This window comes from Centroberyx gerrardi, chromosome 18 (genome assembly GCF_048128805.1).
Source record: "Centroberyx gerrardi isolate f3 chromosome 18, fCenGer3.hap1.cur.20231027, whole genome shotgun sequence".
NCBI lineage: Eukaryota > Metazoa > Chordata > Actinopteri > Beryciformes > Berycidae > Centroberyx > Centroberyx gerrardi.
In genome coordinates this window covers 22,197,593-22,223,869 of record NC_136014.1, presented here as the reverse complement: position 1 = coordinate 22,223,869, position 26,277 = coordinate 22,197,593, and the positions used below count along the sequence as shown (strand labels likewise).

At 40.9% G+C, this 26,277-nt stretch overlaps 1 protein-coding gene across 1 annotated transcript; it reads left to right on the top strand.

The window, feature by feature from the left end:
• The first annotated feature begins 7,513 nt into the window (after positions 1–7,513).
• LOC139911644 (organic cation transporter protein) lies at positions 7,514–20,697 on the top strand. Its single transcript, XM_078289998.1, has 10 exons — positions 7,514–7,861; positions 8,401–8,504; positions 9,014–9,168; positions 9,598–9,766; positions 10,184–10,307; positions 10,586–10,692; positions 11,509–11,720; positions 12,983–13,091; positions 17,863–18,075; positions 20,534–20,697. Exons 1-10 carry the CDS (start codon positions 7,514–7,516, stop codon positions 20,616–20,618), a joined length of 1,626 nt encoding a protein of 541 aa, XP_078146124.1. The 3' UTR covers positions 20,619–20,697.
• The last annotated feature ends 5,580 nt before the right edge of the window (positions 20,698–26,277 follow it).

The window sequence follows — 26,277 nt, the reverse complement described above, 5'->3', positions numbered from 1 at the left end:
ATATTTTATCACAGTTTTCTACCACTTCCGCTAACAAACTAAACAAACTAATAATATAGTCTGATGATCAGAATGTTTTCTCATAACGACACTTTCCTCTGATACATAAACCCTCACCTACAGAAAATGGGGACACTCAACTCCAGGAGATAATGTCTTCCACTTCCTCTGCCTTCTCCCCCTCAGGTGACAAATTAAATAATAGTCTGTGATCTTATTCTGTCCACAAAGGAAATTGGCATCATAAGAGTCGGGGGTGTCGTCAAATCAGTGGCTTGACTGCCCTCAGGGAATTTGAAGAATGCCCTTTGGTATGTCGTAACTGTGCCAAGACATTGCAGTGGTTTGGTGCTTTAGTCTCTGGGATCTCAGTTTCATTGATTTTGATGGACATTGTTCCTCTCTAATGACTGTAACAATCATCAGTTGATTTGCAGACTCTTCAGTCAATTCTCTATTAGAGGGTCTATCTGTATTAAAGGACGACCTGACTAAATTTGAGTCATGTGACCATTCTGTTGAGATTACAGGCATTCAAGGGGATGAGACTTTTGCCATATCAGCTCAGATAGTTTTGGTATTTGTGAACATCATCTGTGTGCAAGAGCAAGGGAGCTTTGCAGCTGTTTTCACTGCAGTTAATAGACCTCGTAAATCGAATGACGTCAGCCTTGCCCAAATATGGCTCACGGTTCCATAGTGATTTCTCCGTAGGGAGAATGAACGGGGTTTCACATAATCATCTCTGTCACAGTCTACGTTTAATGCAGGATTTTCAAAGTCGGTCCATTTTTACCTTTGTATATTTATGTCTCTAATGGCACTGGGTCTGATGATTTCTGTAACCGTTTTCTAGTCCAAGTAGTATTTTTGCTAGCAACAAGCTAAACACTTCAGCGCATATAATTTGCGTTGAAAATCCTGCATTAGACGTAGACTCTGACAGAGACGATTATGTGAAACGCCATTCATTTTCCCTACGGAGAAATCACTATGGAACCGTGAGCCATATATGAGCGTGTGGGCATCAGACTTACAAGGTCTATAGTGAGTCTGTGACACACACACACACACATTCCAATGCAGCTGCTTTTCACATCCAGTTTAGAGAGAAGCCTACTGCCCCAACATCAGCGTTCTTTAACAGAGATTGAAAAGGTTAGCATGCACTGCTTTCCACTTTGGTCACATGCGTGGAATTTGCTCATTCTCCAAATCTACCGCAAACCTCTTCAGTTCCAGCAGATTGCTTGGCCTTTAGCCAGTTGCGTTTAATCAGTTCTGCGTTGCAGGAGGCATTGAGTTACTTTCTGGGTCTGTATCTGGGTCATCCTATATCTAAAGGTCTGGCAAGTTTGGAAAAGCATGAAAAATCAATTACATAAGATTAAAGATGGGAAAATATGGGAATTGCATAAAAAAAAAAAGTGTGGAATAATACCATTGTTCTGTCCTTATACACAGTGCCTACACAGTTTATGGATCCTCTTCCCACTTGCATTTCACAAATTGATACGTGTTGTTACAAATAGTAATCTTCAATTCGAGAGTGATTTGATCTAATTGTCTGTCAATGTACATAGGTCAACCTGATTGTACTGAGCTATGGTGCTCAGGCAGGCGGACTCAAGGCCGGCAGAGAGAGAAATAACACACACACACCACCATGTGATCTCTTTTGTGGTGTAGGGAAACAAACCCAAAAGATCGAAACCCATGAGGAGAAGTTTCCCATCACTTCTGAATCCTATTTTATGGTTTAGTCAATGTTTCAGTCAGAAGACCCTCCTCAAAACACCTTGAGAAACAGCCTTTCTTTGAGCGAAACATCAACTAAAAACCCTGATAAAAGATACAGAGATGATGTGTGGGAACCTTTTTCCTTCCATAGACGCAACACCAATGTCAGATTCAAGCCAGGGGCGTGTGACTGCTCTGCCAATCACAAGCATTAGCATTAGAGCTGAACAATTAATTAAAAAAAAATCAAAATCACAATATGAACTTCTGTAATTTCCAGAACTGGATTTCTGAACAGGGTATTTTAGAGCTCCAGGTAAACTTTAGTCCATGAATCAAGTGAAAACCTTTCATCATACTCAAACTCAGTAAATCCTGCACACTGACATCTATTTTTTAACAAAATCCCTTTTCTTTGAACAATTGTATAATGTACAATGTGTGACAAGAAAAACTTGATATGAATCGTAGTTTAAAATCGCAATTGCAATATTCTGTCAAATAATCGCAATTCGATTTTTTGTCAATATCGTTCAGCCCTAATTGGCATTAAAATTAAGTGAACCCACCTCTCCATGTTGTTTGATTAATTGATTTATTGAATTTATTTGATAATCTTAAAAACAAGTACATGAGGAGGATTCAGCCAGATAATATGTTCCTGTACAGAAAATATGTTCACGTTGCCCCCTTCACCCACTGCTTACGGAGGTTTTTGCTTGTGTTTGCGTGACGTCATGTTGTTGAATGGCAGTCTGCCGCGGAGCTTCCCACTTGCTCCATCTGAACCTGTCATAGTTAGCTCTTTGATCCAGCTTGTACTCCACACAGGTATTTACAGCCAGACCTGGAAGCAGTGGGGCTAATGATTGGAGGTGTGCTGCCCTCAGAGCAGCAGTGCCCAGACACGTTAGTGACACGACATAAACTGACCTCAGTATCTGTGATAGAAACTTAAAATCCGGCTATCTATCTCTGAGAATAGCTGATAATTATATATATAGCTGTAATTAGTGGTGTTGCTGACGAAAGGGAGATTTATGCCTCCATTTCAATCCAAACCCATGATGGTTGATGGTTTACCCCAAACTATAAATCTCGCTGCACTGCACAGAATGGATGTCTTCACCCCAAAACCTTACAGATAATGAATATGGCAATCCTGTTTTTAGGGACACTATTTTAGGAGCAAATTTTGCATGTTTGTCTTGTTAAGGTGGTGAAAATTTTAGATAAGTTCAGCGCCTAGTAGGGATGCTAATTTAGAATTTTTTTTCTGACCGATAGCCGACCCTCGTTAACCGATCAGTAACCGTTAACCGACAAGATTAAAATGTACTATTTAGACTGGACGAATATCTGTGACCCATTAAAAAAATTACCAATACAACAAATGTTTTTTTGTTCAGAAGAAAGGGTTTATTTTTACATGTGCAATAGCAGCATAAACAACAACAGAACATGAGGATTCACACATCTACCCTGCAGCGCTGTGAACTGAATAAAATAGACAGCCTACACGAAAAATATATAACTTAAATAAATGTTTAAGTAAATAGCAATTGGTAGCCAGACTTTCTAATGAACAAAAACAGATTAACAAAACGAAAACACACATTGAATCCTCCAGCGCCGAGACCGCTGTATAGAACCTAATTAGTAGGCATAATAGCCGGAGATAATAGCCTAGATCTCCCGTGTAGGAAAATATTTTATAGCCTAACTTATTAAAATAAATAGCAAATAGTAGACTTTGTAATAGGCTAATTAATGATCAAAAACAGGCCAACAGGTTAACAAAACGGAAACTTGTAGTCACATTTTTCAGACCTCAAATAAGCCTAAAATAAAATAAACAGGCCAGGCCTACCTCAGTCCTCAGCATAGCGGACAGCTTGTCTACTGGTTTTTATTCAGAAATAGCAACATGTCGACATGCTGTGGGGTTAGTCTGGTGCGCAGTCTGTTGACTGTGAGACCCGCGGCGGAGAATACCCGCTCAGATGGTACCGATGTCCCAGGAACGCAGAGATAGCGCCTCGCTAGAGCGGCCAGCCTTGCTCGCTTCATTTTGCTCAGGCTCAGCGAAACGTGTGTTTCCAATAAAAGGCACGTGTGGTTGCACGTGTCGCCCCCATGAGTTCCTATTTAAGAAATAGATTGTATAGCCTATTTTTCTTTTACCATGCAACAACCTTTTTTTTTTAATTACTTTTTTTTTTTTTAATTGTCGGTTCTTATTGTCGGTTAACGATTAAACGGTTAATTATTAACATCCCTAGCGCCTAGGCAATCAAACAAGCAATAATGAAAGGGCAATGCAGTAGCAAGAAGGAAATTTGGTAATCATACCATTAAGCGTTATAAAATCACTGATGTTGAATTGAGACATGAGCAGTTGTGGCTACACAGCAGATTTTTACAGTGTTCAAAAGTGTTGATTTTATTTTTGACAATTATTTGGAGTCGTTAGTGTTAATAGGATTTGTTTCTCCAATGAAAAATGAAATGGAGCCCACACATTTCATCAGGTTTGACCTGAAGAAGCGCCAGAGGGCTCAAAATATTGTCAATGAACAGTGTGTTCAGTGTGCAGGCTCTATTTAATTTTTCATGCCACTTTCAAGCCAAGCACCTAGTATCAAGGGATGTGAGTACTCTTTGACGCTGTTATTTAAAGTTGTTTGTCCGCTCATAGAGCTGCTGTGGCTCCGAGAGGGCTGTTCAAAACTATCAAAAAGTGTTTAACTCTTACGGGTGTGGACACTGGCATAGTGTTGATTTTTATACTTTAAATTGGCACTAATGGTTTTGCTGTGTGTGCACATATGGTTACATACTGTGGAAAGTGATGTTATAGCCCCTCTCGTAACATACCGAGTCAATTTGCAGAAACTTTTTGATAGTAGTCTAATCATGTTTTAATACTTTTAATATGCATTTTGTTTTGATGTATATCATGTGTTAGGCCTGGGTGAGGCCAAATACAGCTTTCCACCTTCCGTCTTTTCTAACTTGCAGGTTTGAAGTCAAACCATCATGATTTAGGGAGTGTGATATTTCACATTTTGCGCGGTCACCCACAATATGTTGGAAAATATAATCCCATTGTTGAATCACACGGCTAAGTTTGTACATTTGAATGCACCATACCAATACTTGGATGCATTCTCTGTTGCTGTTGATTATGACTGATCCATAGTGGTCACAAATGACAGACGGCTTGATACTTGAGCTTTTTGGCTTTCCTTTCCTGTATTTTTCAACCAAGCTGTTTGGCTAAGATCACATTGTTATGTACAACAACGCCAGGGGGGGTAACCGCAGGGGCTTGGAGAGTTGCACACACATTCTCAGCTGGCGACTGGAGTCTGGGATAGCCACAGTCTTTGACTGTTGCCTGCAGCAGTTTTTAGCTGTGGAGCAGTTGGGACTTACCTGCCTTGCTCAAGGACACCGCGGTGCTAGTTGTTGTGGGAGGTGAAAGAATTTCTCTTGTACTTGCAAGCCGATCACAGACACACACACATTTTAAAATCACCAACATTTACAAAATTTAAGAATGAAGTAGGAAAGGAGGAATGATGCCTACAAGTGTAGCCATCATAGACCTACCCCATCTTTCCTTTTTTCCTGCATTGGCACTGTAGCAGCCGCTGTAGGCAGTTCTTTTTTAAGAGTTACACACACGGTAGAATTAAATCAGTGTGGGGTAATGCAAACAGCAGGTTTCCAGTTCATTCCTTGCAACCCCCCTGACAGCTAAAAGTGGGATTTCATATATAGCCCAAACAATTCCTCTCACGGGGAAAGCATCAGGAGAGAAGGAAGTGCAGTGCATCAGATTTCCATGTATTTCCATATATCTCTCACCTGAAGTCTTCTCAACCCATTCATAATGACTTATCCTGCTAGTGTTATGGTTTTTGTAAAAAAAAAAAATTAAAAAAAATAGTGCTGGATAATAGAATTGATTGGATTAGATTGGAAATAAATAGCTTGGTTTCTTGTTGACTGTGCAGTAGCATTGCAAATAAATGCTAACAGTGGGGGCTGACTTTTTGCCCTTAAAACCTTTTGGGTGTTGGGCTTTATAACACACAGCTATTCATACACTCGTGTTGTTGCTTGCTCGCTCTCTCTCTCTCTCTCTCCCCCTCTCTCTCTCTGCTAACATTCCAGTGTGTATATTTTGTGTACATACAACTGGCACATAAACTTAATGGACCGAAACATTTTGTAATAAACAATCTAGGAAGCAATGTGAGCCACATCCTAAAAATCTAAAAAGCTTTTAAATCTATAGTTTTTTTGTTGTTGTGTTTATCAACAACACAGTTTGTAATGCTAGTTGTTGATAATTCTCTGCACCAATATCACTAAGACACATTCCTGTATATTTATTGTACTGTGTGTTTCACATTCTCATTGTATTTTTGCAGTGGGGGATATATGACTTTTAATGGGATTTTTTGTATTGTCCCTGCACAGTATGAGACTTCAACATTGGAGCCCCACACCTCTCTAAAGAATGCCATATGTCCGTCCTCTCCGGTTTCCCCTGGGTGCTCTGCTCCCGTCTTCTCAACGGTTTTGATAGGAATGTCCGCTTTGAGCGATGTGTTGAGACTCACCCAGAGAAAAGAGCGCTCCCGTGTCCGAACATGACACCAGGGCCGGAGATGAAATGATAAGGCAGAACAACGGGGGCTGGGGATGATGGGTGTAATTATGGAGTGGCCAGAGATTAGATTAGATTCTTTAATGACCACACAGCCAGGCTGGTGGAATTTGTTTTCAATACATTAAGCAAGGTTCCAACATAAAAACATAAAAACATCAGTACAGCATACAGTACAGGACCCACTGGCCCCATCACAGTACAGTAAACATAACATATTGCGTTTCATGGGAGAGAAGCGCCCTTTCATTGGTGTCAGGGTGGAAAAACATCTTAATCCCTCCCCACAGTATTTATCTGCTTCTTTTGTGCCACTCGCTTAGCTCACTACCCCCTTATGGCATCCCATGGTGGATGATTCATTGGATGCCAGGAGGAATTTGCATTTCTTTGTGCCTGTATTAATGTCCTGTTGAGAACAGTTGACAGAAAGTTGAAGCACAAGTAAAAACATTTAGGTGCATGCCACCTTTGTCTATTCTCAAAGAACAATATAAACATTATGTTTGTGTAAAAGCACGCTCACATTTTGTTATTACTATTTATAAAAATGCATTTGGTGAGGCTTTTTGTCTCAATTAAACAAGAGATCACCACACTCACCAATTTGAAACAGCCAAATTGATTACAAAGTCACTTGTTACGAAACTTAAAACTGTGAGGGAGCGGGGGGGGGGAGAGAGACAGAGAGAGAGACACAACAGCCACTCAGCCATCAATGAAAAGCAGCTCCACCCCCAAGAAAGCAGACACCTCCCTCGGCTCTAGGTCACTCCCATCAGAGTGTGGTTAAATCACACTTAGTGTTGCAGAACAGTGTTAGCTCAGTACAGATCGCTGCAGGTTGCCCTCAAACACAGGTGTGACTGCATCTGAATGAGGAGACGGTCTCAACCTGATTATAATCAGCCTGGTAGAGACACTAACTTCAGGCCAGCTGTCTTTTACCTCAGACGTTTTGACTGACACTTGGCTCTCTGCCCTGCATCAGCTTCTGCATCTTTGGTAGCCCCTTTTAGGAGCATTATAGGACCTCTTGCATCAGAGGTGGTACATTACAGAGCAGCACATTTTAGGAGGAGAGCCAGAGAAATGAATTTTGATGAAATCCTCTGTCTTGTTGGAGGCTTTGGGAAGTTCCAGAAGATCTTGTACATATGGATTTGTCTACCCCAGATCTTTCTGGCGTTCCACATGCTGGCCTCTGTCTTCACCGGGGCCGTTCCTCCTCATTTATGCCGTTCCACATGGCCCTCAGCAGGTGCTCCGGCCTCTTCAGCCTTCAACTTCAGCCTTTTGTCTGGCCAGCCCGAGCTGTCCTGCCGGGACCAGCTGAACCACAGCGGTGCTCTTGGTCTTGGCAATGGCCATCGCGCCGGGAGCTGCCAAGGGGGCTGGGAGTACAGCAAGGAGACCTTCCACAGCACCATAGCAACCGAGGTGAGTGAGAAAACCACACAGCCGTCTCTAATAGACGCTCCATTTGGGTCTTAAAGGTGGTGAACACCTACGTCTGAATTCTCACCTGATGTGTTTAACACGAGGACTCCATGCAGCTTAGGAATGTGGAGGCTTGCAGGGGCGTAGCAGCTTCATAACTGTTTTCTGTAGTGATATCTGGGTCATGTGGTGCAGGCATCTTGATTTAGAGAACTCTGGATCTTGGCCAGGCCTTCATTGTGGTCTTCTCTGTCAGAGGCAGACAGGAAGATAACTGGGCCTCTCTGACATATTATTAATATGAGCGCTCTTTGTGGCATGTAGATGAATCTCCAATAGAGCAAGTGTCTCATGCACAACCTCAAGGACAAAGTCTCTCTAGTCTAAATCCAGCCTTGTGCCATGTGACGTCATATGAAAATACTAGAGCCAGGCAGATATCAGCTCCAGGACTTTAAACTATTGAGCTTGAAAACTGACTCAGAGTGCAGGTAGACTTTCCTTTTTCACCTGAATACCTTTCTCCCTATTCCTCACAGTGGGACCTGGTTTGTGATAGCAGCAGCCTGAACAACATTAGCTCCTCCATCTACATGTTTGGCCTCCTTGTTGGAGCTGTGGTGTTTGGCAGCTTAGCTGACAAGTAAGTTTAATAACATCCGTCCATCTTCAGGGCAGTTTTAAATGGATGATCTAACTCCTTTGCTCCTTTTTTTTACTACTACATTATTTTAAATCATCCGTTATGTACTGTCATTGAAGTTTGAGTCAATACACATTTTATGGCAAAATAATTTGTCCAGTAAGCTCTGAGAGTTATGTTTTTAATATAAAGATTATCAAAACCTGCTTAAGTCTTATCACTTTTCTTCATTGACTGACATATAGTTTAATATAAGAGACAGCAATCTCAGACTTGTGTCATTCACTGATAATTATAGACGTTGTCAGTTATATCACTTGAATAAAATGTTTTCCCCCCAATAACAAAAGCATTTGAGGCATTTTAACACTTGGGAGTTTCAAGCTTGAGCTTCATTTACGCCACATTTCCTTTAAACGCCAGTCCTTCACAACACAGCCCAGTGCACTTTAGTAAGTGTGGACAAACCAAGGCATAACTGTTAGTGTAAATTTCTTTTCTCGTCACAGGTACGGTCGCAGGCCCATTATCCTCATTAGCCTGGCTATACAGGCAATCTTCGGGGTCGGTGCTGCTTTCGCCCCTAATTTCTACATCTACATTCTGCTGCGCTTTGTGGTCGGAACATCCATCTCCGGTGTCATCATGAATGCATTTGTCTTAGGTCAGTCCCCTGCAACATCAGTGTGATGTCTGTCTCTGTATCTTATCAATTTCACATAAGTCTCACCAATAGTTTAGTTTACTTTAAGTTCAGTGATAAAACACAGAATTGAATACACTCTACGCATTGATAAACACAGAAGAATAGGAAATTATACACATTTGTGATTAAAAAAACAAGGGAACTCATAGAAAACATCCCATCTTAAAATAAACAAAACAAAAAGAAAGCAAGATGGCGAGCAAAGATGCAACTGAATTTGAGAACCGAATCTAAATGACAACAGAACACAACATGCTGTTTTCACAAAGTGTATATTCAATCTGAGTTAATCCAAGTTAATACATGTAGTTTATTACATAGTTATTGTGCCGTACATACAGTATGCTGTGTAATTTATGCGTCCTGTCCTGTTTGTGTCCCGTCTAGGCACAGAATGGACGGGATCGAAGCAGCGGATGCTGGCTGGTATCATTACCGACTACTTCTTTGGCGTCGGCTACATTCTGCTGGCAGGAGTGGCATACCTCATTAGAGACTGGCGTAAACTCCAGCTGGCGATCTCAGCACCTGGTTTCCTCTTCATCTTCTACATCTGGTGAGCGATGTGACCCAACTTTGGTCAGCTTTGGAAAATGGGATAGTAGACTTTTCAGAGTTTCTAGGAGATGACTATAACAATATCTTAAAAACTCAATAAAACTGTTTGTGATCATAATGCTGTTATTTGTGAAAGTCCATGATAAACGACCGTTATCATCCCCACTGATCTAGAGCAAAATCTGTGGAGAATGCATGACTAAAGTTTCAGCGGCGTCCACATATGTTGATGCCAAATTCCTCCCATACTTTTCACAGTGCAGTACAGTAAAATACATTGACCTACTTCTGGGCTCATGGAGGAGTGTATTTCTATGTTTATCTCTTGCTACCATGGTGTCCCACTGATGCTCTGTGGGTCATATATCGATGTTTATGAGTGGGTCACCTGTGCAACTCGTATCTACATCATTAGGGTTTTACCAAAGTCGGCTCGCTGGTTGATGGCCAACGACAGGAAAGAGGAAGCGTGGGAGCTGATCCGAAAAGCGGCTCTGGTGAATGGGAAGCCTCTCTGCGAAGATCTGGAGATATGCCAGGTGGGATTTGTTCATTGATCACCACTGATCAATACTCAAGTTCCTCCTGTTTCAGTAGCAGTGAGAGCGAAATACTTGTGTAAAACAGTATCAAACAGAGTGCTGTGTTGGAGTCTGAAGATATCTTTTATTACTTTTTAAGTTTTGCATAATTTGCAAAACTTTCATTATCGTTTAGTTAGGCCTGACCAAATTTGCAGATGCAAATTACTGTAGCAGTACTGTGCATTGTATATTTTAGAACCCCAAAGTCCATCTAACTCTTCTTTTTTTGCCAGGCCTATAAAAGCAAAGAGAAAACAGAGGAGAAGAGAAAATACACAGTGATAGACCTTGTTCGAACCCCAAAAATGAGGAAGCAGTCGTTGATCGTTTTTTACCTTTGGTAAGTATTATCACTGTCTTAGCACTCAGGAGAGTTGTTGCTTAACTGACAGTGAAGCAGGCAGATGCAGTTCATATGCCTCATTTTAACTCTGTGGGCAAAGCAGTGGTATGTTGTGTCACAGCTTTCCCTTCCTTTTTAAATCAGTTTCAGTGAGGCTTAAATGCTGACTGACACATTTAATCTTTTGCTAGTTACTTGGTTGGTTCATATGTCAGATGTCACAGAAAGATGCTCATTGCAATACCAGTTTGTAGGCGGTTTGACAACTTATAAAAATGATAAGCAATCACAACAGACAGGGAAATTGATGTAATCCATTACAGATTACTAACTACTCGAGCAGTAACATAATACGCCAGATTACTGAAAGTCCAGAATGTAATCTGATTACCTTTACTGCATTACAGGGACAATTGAACATGAGTATATCATCGTTTGGTGGCTTTCTCAGCACAGAGCAGTGAATGACATTGCAGTAAGCTAAGGAAGCAAGTCATAGTATTATCAATATATTTAATTGATAACATATATATACAATTGTAGAAACGTATTCCCACCAGTCGGCATTAAAAAAATCAAATGGCAACCCCAGGGGATTCCAGACCATTCCTTGACCGTTTTTAAGGCCTAACTGATATTCAGAGGATTTGTATTTGTCAGAAATGTTTTTATCTCTTTGTGCCATTCCATCTTCTGGCTCAGTCTGCGATGCCTCTGGCAAAAAGGAAGAAGGAAGGTTAACAGATCTGTAGAGATAGAACGGCAAACTATTCACCACTACGACAGCATTTTCCCTCCTAAATCTGTCCCCAGGTTTGTCAACGTGCTCGTCTACTACGGCCTGTCCCTCAACATCTCCGACTTTGGGATGAACATCTACCTGACCCAGATGATCTTTGGCCTGGTGGAGATGCCTGCCCGCACCATCACCCTGTTCACCCTCAACCGCTCCCGCAAGTTCTCCCAGCTGGCTTTCCTAGCAGTGGGGGGTCTGGCCTGCCTGCTGACCATCTTCATCCCTAATGGTACGGACAGATATGTTTGTGTAAAGGAAGGAAAACAAAAGCCAGATGGTGGTACATTTCTGCTGTGGGTGGTAAGTTTGTCTACTCCATCAGCATCCATTTGGAGGTTCTATCTATTGTAAAAATTGGATACTTAAAAAAAGTATTTTTTGAGTATCCTGACTACCATGTATATACCTATATAGGCCTATTCACTGAAATGAAAAAGTTGAGTCTCACCTGTCACCTGTATTTATTTATTTTTGGTGACATCACATACCAGGTGACAGTGAAGCCTATATATAGGACGAATGAACAGGTGATTTTAATTTGACATGACAAAGATCCATCATGGATTGAAATGTTGTCATGCAATAAAGAGTTAAATAATACTTCGGTGTGCGGTTTCTACTTTTCAACTGATGTTCGCCACTTAACCTAGCACCTACTGTCAATGTATGTATAGTTCGCTGTTGGCTGAAAATAGTGAACATGGCCAGGTGGGAAAAGAAGTTAGTTTCCTGCCACTGTTGTAAACACCCTGTGGAACCACCTCAGCTCAATCAGAGGGTCGTATTTACTGATGTAAACAAACCGTGGCAGCTTTTGAATGATCCAAGAAGCGGCATGCTCAACTCCAAGAAAAGAATTCAATTCGGTGCTTGATTCAAAACATTACAGTTTGGAAAAGGAGGCTTTATAGCTGAAGCATCCATTGAACTACTGCCAAAATGTCCTTTTCAAGCTTTTGAATGATGTCAGGCCAAGAGGCTCGATAGAAGCTGGAAGTGAACACGCCACAGTTAGGACTGTCACAGTACCACAGTTTTACATCAAAATACCATTGCAGACCATTTATCACAATTCTAAGTATTATCACCAGAAAGTACAGAAAACTGTTTGTTAATTAATATTCAATAACCGGCACTGTCCATGGTACATAAGCGGGATAATGGTATAAACTGGCAAGCCAACTGTAATTAGCTTGTCCCACCATCATATTTTCATTCTATTATTCTTTTTTTTATTTGAATATTTGGAGAGGCATTTAATTTCATGTATCACTGCAAAAAAATACAAGCTACTGTCCCACATTAACCATGAATGAACGAACGAAGAATTTTACCAATAGGCTCAAAATACAACAACAATATTTGGTAACATGATATTTCGGTAGTGTTGAAATACAGTGCACAACTGTAAGTATTTCCCATCTGCGGAAGAACATTCTGATCTACAGAGCTTCACCTTGAGGTGCTAAAACCTTTTGACTTTTCCTCTAGACCTCTCCGTCATGAAAACTGTCCTGGCCATGGTTGGGAAGTTTGGGATCACAGCCTCTCTGTCCATTATTTACGTCTACTCAGCTGAGGTGTTCCCCACTGTTATCAGGTGAGCATTACCTTCCCAAATCCTCTTCTGCGTTCTTGGTTAAATTCCTGCTTCCTAACAAAGATCATGACTCAGATTTGACGGTACATGCTGCTGCTGCTGGGATCGAACCTGTAATCTATCTGTTACAGGACCGTCTCTCTAATCACTTGGCCTCTCTGCACCCTTTCTACATCACTGTTTATACAAAAGGATAGCATCTCTTGCAGTTACAGTCTGTCCTGACCGCTGATATTTAAAAATGAAGTGAGCTGTGGTTATGTTCAAGTTCAAGGTCAAGTTTGTTTTTATTTCTATGGCCCTTTATCACAAGCATGTCTCAAAGGACTTTACAGAGAATGAGCCTGACTAGATCTAACTGAACTACAACAGAGTGATATGAGACAAACTCAAGGAAGCAGAACAAAGCACAAGACACACAAAAGCTAATTTTGGCAAGACAAGATGTTATAAACGAGGTGTGATAAGCAAAAAAAAAGCCTGGGTCATATCAGTTTTATCATGCCTTTTTAGCTCAGATAACTGTAAAAGCAGCTGGCAGTCTGTTACCTATTGTCTGGTGTCTTGTCAGCACTAACTATCAACTTCTACAAAGGGACTTTATGGAACTGAGGAAATGGGTAAGCGACTTGTTCCTTCAGTGATTTCAAATGCCCTCACTCAAGTGCCGCAGGTCTCTATCTCATGTTATGCAGAATCACACTTCTCTTCTCAATAAACACAGACAGGCAGGAGGAGACTGACTGCATGGCTGAACAGCTGCTGTTCAATAAGTATGATATTTACTGCCCCATAGCACCAAATGACCATTATATACCAAAGACGCAGCGATAACTTCGCCAGGTGCTGAGAGTTTTGGCTTTTAAACTTCACTTTGCTTAGGAACAATAACTCCCCAGACATTTCAAGATACTCACATTCTTACCCCTTAGTTTTAGTTAATAAATTATTGTTTTAACTTTTACTTAACCGCATCCTGGGCTAACTCCGTTTAAGTCCTACTATATGTCGTAATTTGTTTTAATTGTTGTTAATTTTGTCGCCGTCTGTCCAAGATGACTGTGTGTGGTGTGTAAGATGAATTATCCGTGGATTACACTGATATTGATCGTCGCCCTTTTGAGACTATGGCCTACGTACAAACAACAACACACCTGAGTGCTAATATGGACAGGTGCAACCGGGAGTCTCGACCCAGTCTCTCCTACAGCCGGGAGACTCTGCTGGAGTTACGTCCTATGTTGATCCCAGGGGACAAAAAGCACCGAATATCCCCGATGATTTTGGATAACATCCCACCCGAGCTGAGAAGGCCAGTCTGGCGTAGGAAACGGGGGAGGAGAGGCGGGATTTGTAACCGCCTGCGGAGAAGGTACACCAGACCGCCGCTCCCATCTATCATCCTCAGCAACCTACGCTCTTTGAAGGTGGATGAGATCCGAGCCTATGCAAGGTACTGTTCTGACTTCCGTGAAGCATCCTTACTATGTTTCACCGAGAGCTGGCTTCAACCGGACATGTCCGACTCCCTCTTTGAGATAAGTGGATTCACTCTGGTGCGTGCCAACAGAGACGCCAACTCGGGGAAATACAAAGGTGGCGGGATCTGTGTATATATAAACGATCTTTGGTGCCGTCAGTTTACTGTAAGAGACACAATCTGCGATCCCAATGTTGAGATGCTTTGCATGACGCTGAGACCTTTTTACTTACCACGGGAATTTGGAAGTGTCCTGCTGTGTGTGGTGTATGTGCCGCCCAGCAATGTGCCACCATAGCAGAATGTGTACATAAACTGCAGCTGAAACACCCTGATGCACCAGCCATAGTTCTGGGGGACTTAAATCATTGCAATCTGGACAGTACATTGCCTGGCTTCTGTCAGTATGTCAAAAATCAGACAAGGAAGGATAAGATCCTGGATAAATGTTATGTAAATGTTAAAATGGCTTATGAATCCAGAATCAGACCTCCTGTCGCAAACTCTGATCATAATGTTGTGTATTTAATTCCAATTTACAAAACAAAACTAAAGAGTAGTAAGCCAGAGGAGGGAGAAATCAGGATATGGTCCCCTGAGAGTAGGGAAGAGTCTAAAGCATGCTTTGATTGGACTGATTGGGAAACGTTTCATAATAGTTCCCTAGATGAAACCACCACTGTAACTATTGACTATATTAATTTTTGTGTACAGCTGGTTATTCCTACTAAAAAGATAAAGATCTACCCAAACAATAAACTGTATGTGACTAAAGATATCAAAGGGAATATCAACACCAGGAAAATGTCATTTAAAAATAAAGACTTTGTCAAACTCAGACAGTTGGAAAAGGACTTACAGAAGAAACTCAGGGAAGCCAAACAGGCACACAGACAGCGTCTGAAGGAGAGCTTTAAAGCAAACAACCCCAAAAGACTCTGGGACACCATGAAGAGGATGACAGGAATGTCATCTTCGAACAAACCTGTTGTGACGGACAATGAACTTGTGTTTGCAAATGATCTAAATCGCTTCTTCTCTTGTTTTGACTCTGTCGACAACTCTGAGAAATGTGCAGATCTACTTAAGACCATTACACCCACTAGTGCAGATAGGGTTGTCATTACTGTAGATGAAGTCAGGTGCATCTTCCAGCGTACCAACTCAAGGAAAGCCCTTGGCCCTGACTTAAGCAATGCTCTTGTTTTAAAATCCTTTGCCACGGAATTGGCCCCTGTCTGGCAACCTATCTTTCAACTGTCCGCCGACACCCATACCATTCCACTAGCTTGGAAGACATCTCATATTAAACCTCTCCCAAAAAAGCAATGTCCTAAAGAGTACAGTGATTTTCGGCCAATAGCACTTACATCTGTTATTATGAAATCATTGGAAAAGATTATGGTCCAACATTTCAACAAAGCAATAGGTAACACACAGGATCCTTTTCAATTTGCCTACAAGCAAGGTCGCAGCACGGAAGATGTCACGCTTGTGCATCTCATCTCCAAACACCTCGACAAACCTAAAACATATGCCAGAGCTCTTTTCCTGGACTTTTCATCTGCATTTAATACAATTCAGCCTGATTTACTCCTTTCCAAAATGATTCAGTTGCAGTTCAATCCAAACCTCATTTACTGGTACAACTCTTTTCTCACAAACAGAATACAGCTAGTAAAGGTAAATGATACACTCTCCTCTCCGATCAGGACTAATGTTGGAGCACCCCAAGGCTGCATGAGCTCACCTGTGTTGTTTACCTTGTACACTGCAGATTGCACCACCAGTGTGTCCAACCAGTTTCTTTTAAAATACTCTGATGATTCCACCTTACTATCTCTGCTGACTGACAGCGATGACCCCAGACTGTACCAGTGTAATGTTGACTGGCTAATTGAATGGTGTGACAAAAATGCTCTTATTATCAATACTAATAAGACAGAGGAAATTATTCTTGGTCTTCCTCCTGATTGTCAGCTGCCTCCAGTGACAATTCACAATGTAGAAATTAAACAAGTCTCTTCATACAAATACCTGGGTGTTATGATAGATGCCACCCTATCATGGACTCCTCATATAGAACTTATTTGTAAGAAGATACAGCAGCGCATTTACTTTCTTCGTAGACTCAGATCTTTTGGAGCCAGTAGCCAGATTATTTTCCTGTTTTTTAAATCAGTTATGTGTGTATATGTGTCATGCTGTACTGTAGTACGGCCTGGTTCAGCAGTCTATCTGTGAAACTTAAAACTAAACTATATAATCAAACCCAAATTTGTGCGAAGATTATTGGCCAACCTGTGGCACACTCCTTTCAAGCAGCTCACAACAAGAGCATGCTCAGACTTGCTAACAGTATCTCTTCTGACTCCTCGCATGTTTTAAACGGAGAATACCAACTTCTGCCCTCCAACAGGCGATTTAGAGTCCCTCAATTTAAACGCAACAGACTGAAGAATTCTTTTATACATCAGTCTATCCTGTTGCTAAACCAAAATCAGTGTGCTGCCAACTGAGATCTGAATCCAGAGGATATAATGTGATATGTATGATTATCATGATTGTTTCATGTGTTTTGTACGTCTATGAAAAGTGTCATATGTGTAACTGTATGTTTAATCTGTGTGTTAATCTCTTGCACGGAATTGCAAAACGAATTTAAGTGTAAACTGACAATAAAGTTGTGTCGTATCGTATCGTATGTCTTCCCTTTGTTGCCGCCCACACGAGCCGGGTTGTAACATTACCCACCGTATTTTCAACTGCCGGTGCTACGAGCGAGCGACCAGCATCGCAAGACATTTCACTTAAAAGCCTCGTTCTCAAGCCAAAAAATCAAATGACAAAGCAGTATTATTATTACAGTATTGTGCATGGTGATATTGCCTCTTCACTAGACATTTCTGATAGATCTCTGCTCTAATTAGCTAGTCTCTAGCTTGTCTCTATTGTGAAAATGTGAATTTATTGTTTGTGTCAATTACAGGCCACCATCGCTCAAGGGGACAGGGGTGGAGGGGTTTGTGGATGGGGTGGGGGGAATTTGTATCAATGTTGTTGCACTTCCTACTGATCGCCGACAGAGGTCAATAAAGATTATACATTTCTTAGATGATGATTAATTGTTTAGAGACGTGGGAGGGAAATCCCATTCAGCACATTCAGTATCAGTGCACCGTTTCTGACAGAGGTCTCTCTCTCTCTCTCTCTCTCTCTCTCTCTCTCTCTCTCTCTCTCTCTCTCTCTCTCTCTCTCTCTCCCTCTCTCTCTCTCCTCTCTGGCTCACAGGCAGAATGGGATCGGTATAGGCTCCATGTGCGCCCGGGCAGGCGGGGTCCTGGCTCCCATCATCTACCTCCTGAGGGGGATCAGTAAGCAGGCTCCCATGTTTCTGTTTGGCCTGTGCCCCCTGCTGGGCTCCGCCCTCACCCTCCTGCTGCCTGAGACGGCCAATAAGCCGCTGCCTGACACCATTGAGGACGTGGAGGGAACCAACCCCAGGTCTGACTCTTCTCTTTTTAAAGGATGTTTGTTTTTTTAACTGGCAGTGGTCATATCTTAGAGCAGGGATAAGCAACCTATGCGCTATGGTGGGCCAAAAGTATGCAAGTTTTCATTCCAAACAAACACTGCACCCGCTGATTTCACTGATAAGCACACAGTAAACCAGAGGAGGAAACTAATCAGTGAAATCACCTGGTGTAGTGTTCACCAGTTTGTTAATTTGTCATATGCACAACAACAGTGCAATGAAATGCTTGTGCGCTGGGTCCTCTGAATGTAAAAAGAATAAGGAACATATAGTTCCCAAAAATATATATATAAAAAAAATCGAATAAATAATGAAATTAAAATAGAAAAACGGTTTGTAGTGCTTTATAAAATAGGGGGGTTACAAAACAGGGAAACACCAAAATTAAGTCGAAAGGGGAATAAGATCACAGTTAAAAGCACAGAATATGAGCAATAGAGCACAGAAGAACATGTCAAGCAAAGTGAAAGGCCAATAAATAAAAACAGTTTTAGAAATTTTAATGGATTCGGCTGATCTGATGCATTGGAGAAGGCTATTCGACAGTCTCGACGTCGTCACAACAAAAGCCCCGTCATCCATAAGTGTTAACCTAGGCCTCAGGACCGCCTGAAGCCCCCTTTCCTCAAAAACTACTCCGAGTGTCGTTGAGCAAGGCACCTTCCCTCCTAATGCTCCAGGTGAGCTGCTCAGTGGCCGACAGCAGAAGACTGTGGTTGCACTGGGCAGCTCCCGGGTGTGACTGCCTAACTGTGTGAATGTGATACCGGGTGCTGCTGAGCATATTTGCTGGATAAATAAAGGCTAAAAATACAAGCATTGCTTTTTTGGTGCTTCAGCTTGACTAGGTGGTGCAAGATAGAGAGCAACAGGAAAAACTGGACATGACCTACTCCTCCTTAATAAAGTCAGATTCGAACCTGCAACATACCTGGTACACCCTTTAATCTGCAGTCATGGAACACTTTGTCTGACTTTTTCTTACATTTATTGCCCTCTCTTTCTTTAAGGTGCTGATACACAGGCAATTTTTTAGGGTAAATTTGGAGCAAAATTTGCCCCAAGCCACAATGCCTCTTTTCTCCCTTCTGCACCACTACTTATACAAGAGGATTTAGGCTGCTAGCATCACAGTCTAATCTCAGTCAGTCAGTAAATAAGTGAATGAATGATTTTTTTAGAGTGGTGTTTTCAAATTTCATTACCTAAACACTGTAAATGTTGTCTTGTGTTGTGCATGCTCATAATTAAAGACAGTGTACTAAAACATTAATGAAGAAAAACAGCGCTCCAATAGATAATTAATTGATTAATTGATTGATTACATTTATATAGCGCTTTTCAAGGCACTCAAAGCGCTTCACATATGGGGGGGGGGGTAACTCAACTCATCCACCACCGGTGTGTAGCACCCACCTGGGTGATGCACGGCAGCCAGTTTTGCGCCAGAACGCTCACCACACATCAGCTATCTCAGTGGAGAGTAGAGGACTGAAAGAGCCAATTAGGTAACAAGGGATGATTAGGTGGCCATGATGGAAGGAAGGCCTGTTTTTTGGGGGGAATTTTGCCAGGGCACCGGGGTTACACCCCTACTCTTGCGATAAGTGCCGAAGGGATCTTTATTGAACACAGAGTCAGGACCTCGGTTTAACGTCTCATCCGAAGGACGGTGCTCACTCACAGGACAGAGTCCCTGTCTCTTCACAAAAATGAAGGTGCTCCTTGGTTGGGAATAAAAACATGTGTATTCAAGAAAGGTAACAGAAAAATATTTTTTTTTAAAACTTTATTCAAGCAAGCAATCAACAGCATGTGCAGATCACAGAGAACCAACAACAAATCACAAGAATACAACTGAATAAAACCCCTAGACAGGAACAGGTAACACATTTCAAGTATAAAGACCAGAAAGCAAAAATAAACATACTGTACTACATGCTAGCAGAAATCTTACATCTTACAACACAAAATACCTAGTAATATTGATACATGATTAAAAATTGACATATCAAAAGAGTACAGGAATAAGAGAGCATACGTTACCAAGCATTTACAGTTTTAGCCTCGGCTTCACACGATCATAAAAATGATTAATTCATTAATTTTTGATATAGCTGTCTAAGACGATTACCTTTTCTGATCGATAACGGAACGTGATCAATGCCTGCAGCCGTCAAAGAGGAAGAGTCACTGTTGTGATGTGTTTGGCCATCGGTTAATCCATATTTCCTGTTCTGACTGTGTTTTGACGAGGATAACGTCAGCCAAACGAACTGACAGGTGGGGACCCAAAAACGACGTTTCCAAAACAGACTCACAAATTTGCAGTCAGAACAGCAAATATGATTCTTCACTGGTTCCGCAGCTGCATCAGGAGGCATGAGGGTGATTTTGATTGAAACATGTTCTGCTGTCTCTCACCAGGGAGGAGGAGGGCAACACGAAGCCGGTCTTCTACGAGGCTTGTCTGCGAAACACAGACATCCTCAGCAGCACCAGGACAGACTGATGGCAGCTGTCTGCGCTGATGGACGCTTCCCACATCCCATGATGCACTCCGGCCTGGGGCTAGATTTCCAGGACTATCTCAAAGGCAAAAAAGTCCACGCTCCCATGGAAGTCAACCAGGGACTGGGTCAGTGTAAGATACCCATATTCTGAGCACATAAACAACAGTTGTCCTGTTTATTGTACGTAAGTATTTCCCCTCTTTTCTACAGCAGAGAGAATATCACCCAGTTGACGGGTGTTTTTTTGTACATTTGTTTTTATACAACTTTTTTGCTTTTGTTGTTATGTTGGTGAATATCAGCAGTTTGTTTTGATAATGGAATATTACTCACTGTAAATATTGTTATGTAATGTTAGTATTCCCTATAGCTCCTATTCACTAAATTAAAACTCAGCCTAGGAACCAGACTCATACAAATATACTTTGTCAGTAAAGTCATGTAGAGCCCACCGGAAACAGGCCTGCGACCAATCGTGACCTTGGAATTATAAGGTTCTATCTGACTTTTTTGTCAAAACTGAGTTAGTCACATGAACCTATTCTATGAGTGCCTGTCGACATATGTGTGGTGTTATTTTTTGAAAATAATAATGATTTTTGAGTCTGTAATTTCTAAAACAAACGGACCCATCTCCATTTAACTCAATGGATGCAGAAAACTTTGAAGCTCAATATCTCAGAACTATCCTGAAGGCAGATAGAACCTTATTCTAAGCTCATGCAATGTGGGGTCTTGACTCAAAATCTAAACACTCGTTTAGATTGACACTTCGAAATCGAAACACCGGTTTATGCAGAAGGTGGGTCTTGGAAAATTCATACAGACGCAGTGTCGGACAATTTCTTGAAAGCTGAGATGTTTCAGTTGTAAAATTCAACTTTCTGTACTAGAGAGTTCTCTCAGTCTGCAGTAAGTCCCTCCTGTCTGAAGCGGTGCCAGCCTGTTAGCTACAGCCTCATTCGCTGCTCCTCTCTTATCAAAGCAGACTCCTCCACAGCCGCTCGCAGGTTTACCTTGAGAAAATGCCTTTCTTTCATGAGTGTGTCAGAGTTTGTCTCTCTGATCCAAGCAACAGCACTGCCACAGAGCAAAGGTAACAATTTATGCAAAACCACAACTTGGCCGACCATCACTGAATGCCAAAACACTGACATGTAAATCAAGTTGGGAAGTATTACTGAAGATTTTTGTATAGTTTTACTTGTATTATGTATTTCTGTCACATGTAACATGTCAAACCTCTAAAGATTATCAAAGTTAGCATAGACCAAGCTGCCAAGAAAACACCTCCTCTCAGACTCTTGCTCTGTACTCCATCTTAGAGTTCAGTTGCTCTGAATATTTGGCAGATCATCGTTCTGTATGTGATGTTTAAATTCAAGCCACATGCAGCCTTCCCCCAGACAGGAGGATAAATAAGTATTAAACACCAGCTACCAGCCAAATGCTGCTTAATCTAGGCTGTGGCTCTAGGTTTGTCTACTGTTCTAGCCATTTTATTAGATAATTTACCATCATTTGAAAGTGTTTTTCCTAAATCAAGCTGTTTGGTAAATCAGTACAAATGACCAGGACCTTAACCGGTTGAACCGCATCTTACAAACCCACATCAGACCTGGATCAAACAGGTGTGTGCTTGCCTATTTTGATAGGTCTTGTCTGATGGGGAGGAATTGAGACATAAGATAACACATTCAGTGTCAGAAGGTTCAGACAATCACAGAAATAATAAGAATAACAATATTAATAATAACTATTTCTATAGCACTTCTCAAAACAGAGTTACAAAGTGCTTCACAGGAATGAAATAAAAGTAATATTAGTAGGAGGAAAGGATACATGACAAAGTAAAATACATTATACAAATACATTCCCAGAAAAACAAGTAAAAGTAAGTCTAAAGAAGTGTGTTTATAAGAGATCGGCCAGCCTGGTCTCATCAGGCAGGTCATTCCAGAGTCTAGGAGCCCTGACCAAAAGTAATAACAGTGGTAGGAAAGGACACATGATAAAGTAAAATACATAATACAAAGTGAAAAAGCAAGAGAAAATAATGATAAATAAGCAACATTCCCAAAATCACAAGTTAAGTAAAAGCAAGTGTAAGTCTAAGTGTGTTTTTAAGAATGATTTAAAGGAGGACATTGAGAAATGTATTTGAAAGTCAGTTTGGTAATCCTCCTGTGATTGACAACTTACAACGTACTGTTCTGAATTATCTCGATGTGGTAAACCGCACCCATATGGCACACAGTTAAAATAAACCCTTATTTGCAGCTACTATTCAGCCCAGGTGTCATGTCGGGCATGTACTGTATTTGTAGTGACTCAATGAATACAAAAGTCCTTGGAGAATGTTTTGACATGCCCTCTGTTTTGGTTGGTTTTATCTGTCATCACAGCATTTAAGTTGCCAGGTGAGGTGAGAGATGGAAACTGAACTCACTTGAATGCCAGTTAGTTAGCTAATGCAGGCGGTTTGATAACAAACTGGAGGAACTATCTTTAAGGGAACATTGCCACTCTCTGGAGCAAAGCGGTATCAGCATTGACACGTTTGGTTTGACACAGTCCCCATACTGTATGTTTTATCTTTTTGATGTTGTAGAAAATCACAGTGTTTACATACACACATATACAGTATATATATATATATACTGTATATACATTTACAATTATATTTGCAGAACCAAAGTCTATGACTGAAGTTGTAGATATGCTGTGAAAAGTGTTTTTATTTACCTCGTTTGTACAATAAAGTTTTGTTAACAGAATATAAGTAATGCTCTTCTTTCAGGTTACATGAGTATTGGGTTGCAGGAAGATGATAGTTGTTTTTGTTGTTGTTTTTTGAGAAAAGTTGGAGAAAAAAATTTTGATCACTTGCTGGTTTACTCCAAAATATGTTTTGAGGGGAAAAGGCGTTTAGATTGAGAAATTATAGGCACTAACATAGTTTTATGCATGTTAAAATAATGTTTGATGATAGATAGATAGATAGATAGATAGATAGATAGATAGATAGATAGATAGATGACAATAATATCCCTATTCCAATTACAGCCTATTAAGTGGAATAAATTATTAATTTACCTCAATATTCTCTGGATTTGGAGGCAGATTAACCCGAGGGTAATTGGACGTAATCAGATGATGTTGCTGAGCTGAATTACTCCAGTGCATCATGTTGCTGATTACAGTTGTTAGCAGGTAAGTAATAGCCTGTGTTGAGTTGCATTTGGAAGACAAGTTCTGAGAGGAACAGCTGTAGGTTGGAGCTGTGGGAAGCTGGCACAGGGCGGCACGGCTGTCGCTACCCCCCGGCCCGCCTGCAGACAGCACACAGCAACTGGCTTTTCAATTAGACAGCGGAGGATCCAGGGAGGCAGCAGATGCAACTGAACACACACACACACACACACACACACACACCCCTCCCTGGTGCTGTGCTATGTCAGTGGAAGCTTTGGTAATGTATACTTCTACTGGCATTGTCTGTGGCATGCAGCGTTCAAAGACCACAAACAAGCTATAGGAAATATACTACTACTGCTACTACTAATAATAATAAGAAGAAGAAGAAGAAGAATTGTATAGCAGTTTTATTGACAATGTTACAAAGTGCTGTGAACTAAAAGGAACAAAACATTAAGAAAGTAGGGTTCAACCAATATGTTTTTTTCCAGGCTGATACTGATATCGATTCTGCATTGAGGCTGCCGATAGCCGATATTTTGTGCCAATATTCAATATCTTAAAATTTTTCAATTTCATGCCAAAAATTACAAGTATTCAGTGTTTCCACCAGAATTTTATTCCCATCAGGGTGGAAAAGCCTCTGAAACAGCATTTATACCATAATGTGACACTAAATCTCTCTATTGAAACATGGAGACATGACTGACCAATATCCGATATTTAATAAAAGGCCAATACTATCGCGATATTTGGGCAAACAGATATATAGATCTTACCCTATAACAAACATTTAGCTATAACAAAGTGAAGACAATGTGTTGTGCTGCTTATTCCATTAACACCTATAAGTCGTTATACATCAAAATTCAGAAACTATATTGTATTTCCAACAAAAATAACGACAGTAAAAACGTGATCGGTTAAATGCAAGTTTATAAAAGTGAGTTTTTCGCCTGTGTCTTAAAAGAAGCCACAGAGTTTGCTAGACATATTTCCTCAGGCGGGTTTGCAGAGTTTAGGGGCCCTGACCACAAATGCCCGAAAAAGCCATTTTGACAGAAGGAAGCCAATTTAGTCAGAGCATGTCTGACTTGAATGTCTAAGCAGGGCTGAATGTCTGATGAAATGAATGCTTTCTGAATGCTTTACTGGCATCTGTCCTTTTTAGAGTCAACCCCAAAATCAGTCTTCTTCTTCTTCTTCTTCTCTGGTGATTGGGGTAAATTGCACCTCCGCATCTTTTAAACCAGTAATAGGCAAGAATAGGCATTGCTGCTGAATGCATGAAGGGCAGATGTGCAGCAGATGATGGAGAGGGGACAGGTTAAATCAGGACTGGGTGTAGCTATTAGGAAGGTGGTCCTAATATTTTATGCATTCCTCATGAAACATTTACTTTTAGCTATAATTAGCAGCATGTGTGCTTTTAAGACTCTTGGAAGAAATACGTATTGGCCTATAAGCTTAAATCATGTTGAGTACTACAAATACCACACACATAGACTGGGGTTTTCATAGGAGAGACTGGGGTCATTGGGGACACAAACAGATACTGCTTCAGGACCGTAATTAGTTTTGCATAAAAAAGCATAGAAGCTCTACTTATAGACAGCAGATGGCGCTCCAGTGTCAAGTAAAGTGGAAAACATTCAGGACTCACTGCACCCTCCATAGTGAGTATATACTGTACAGTACAGTATACTGGTTTCACACACTAATCATATAGATTCAGAGATTGTGGCCCACAGCTTACTTTGCAATCACTTTAAGTGAATTCAAATTAAACACTACAAATTATTTAGTAGCTCATTTGGTCTACCACCCATTTCAAAAAATACAGTCGTTTTTTCATTAAGTTTAGAAGGATACTATACAAATACCACAACAAAACTAATATAGGCTATAGGCTATAATCCTAAAGCAATGATATAGTCATATCACATAAAAAAACAAAATACCATTTGTTCACTATAAACTCAGTATTGAGTACCATAGACACACTATTAGTCCCTATAGGAACACTTCAGCTAGACTGAAACAGGGAAGCACGTGCCAAAAAATAATCTCAATATCCCTATAATATTCCTATATATATAGGCTACATAGGGACTTATAGTGTGTCTGTGATAATCAGTACTTTAGGCCATTTTTCTCTCATATGGTAGTGCTATAATATTTATATTATAATATTTTTTATCCCCTTTAGCATTTCTATATGTGAAATTATATGTAGTTTTGCTGTGATATTTGTATAGTATCCTCCTGAAATGTATCAGAATGTAGGATTACTATACTTATTTTTCGTTTGGGGTAACCTGTTTACAATTCACACACACACCACTATCTATACTATACTCCATCCCTATCCCACCCCTCCTCCCGCCCCTCACTCCCCTCTGATTGGTCGGGGGACCTGTCATTCTACCCACTAGTCCCGTTATGCTGCCTTCAAGTGCT

Excerpts from the sequence above, each read along its gene's own strand:
- LOC139911644 (XM_078289998.1), top strand. The coding sequence starts at position 7,514 with ATGAATTTTGATGAAATCCTCTGTCTTGTTGGAGGCTTTGGGAAGTTC. Across the intron at positions 10,308-10,585 it reads AAGATCTGGAGATATGCCAG|GCCTATAAAAGCAAAGAGAA; the intron begins GTGGGATTTGTT and ends TTTTTTTGCCAG. Across the intron at positions 18,076-20,533 it reads GTGGAGGGAACCAACCCCAG|GGAGGAGGAGGGCAACACGA; the intron begins GTCTGACTCTTC and ends GTCTCTCACCAG.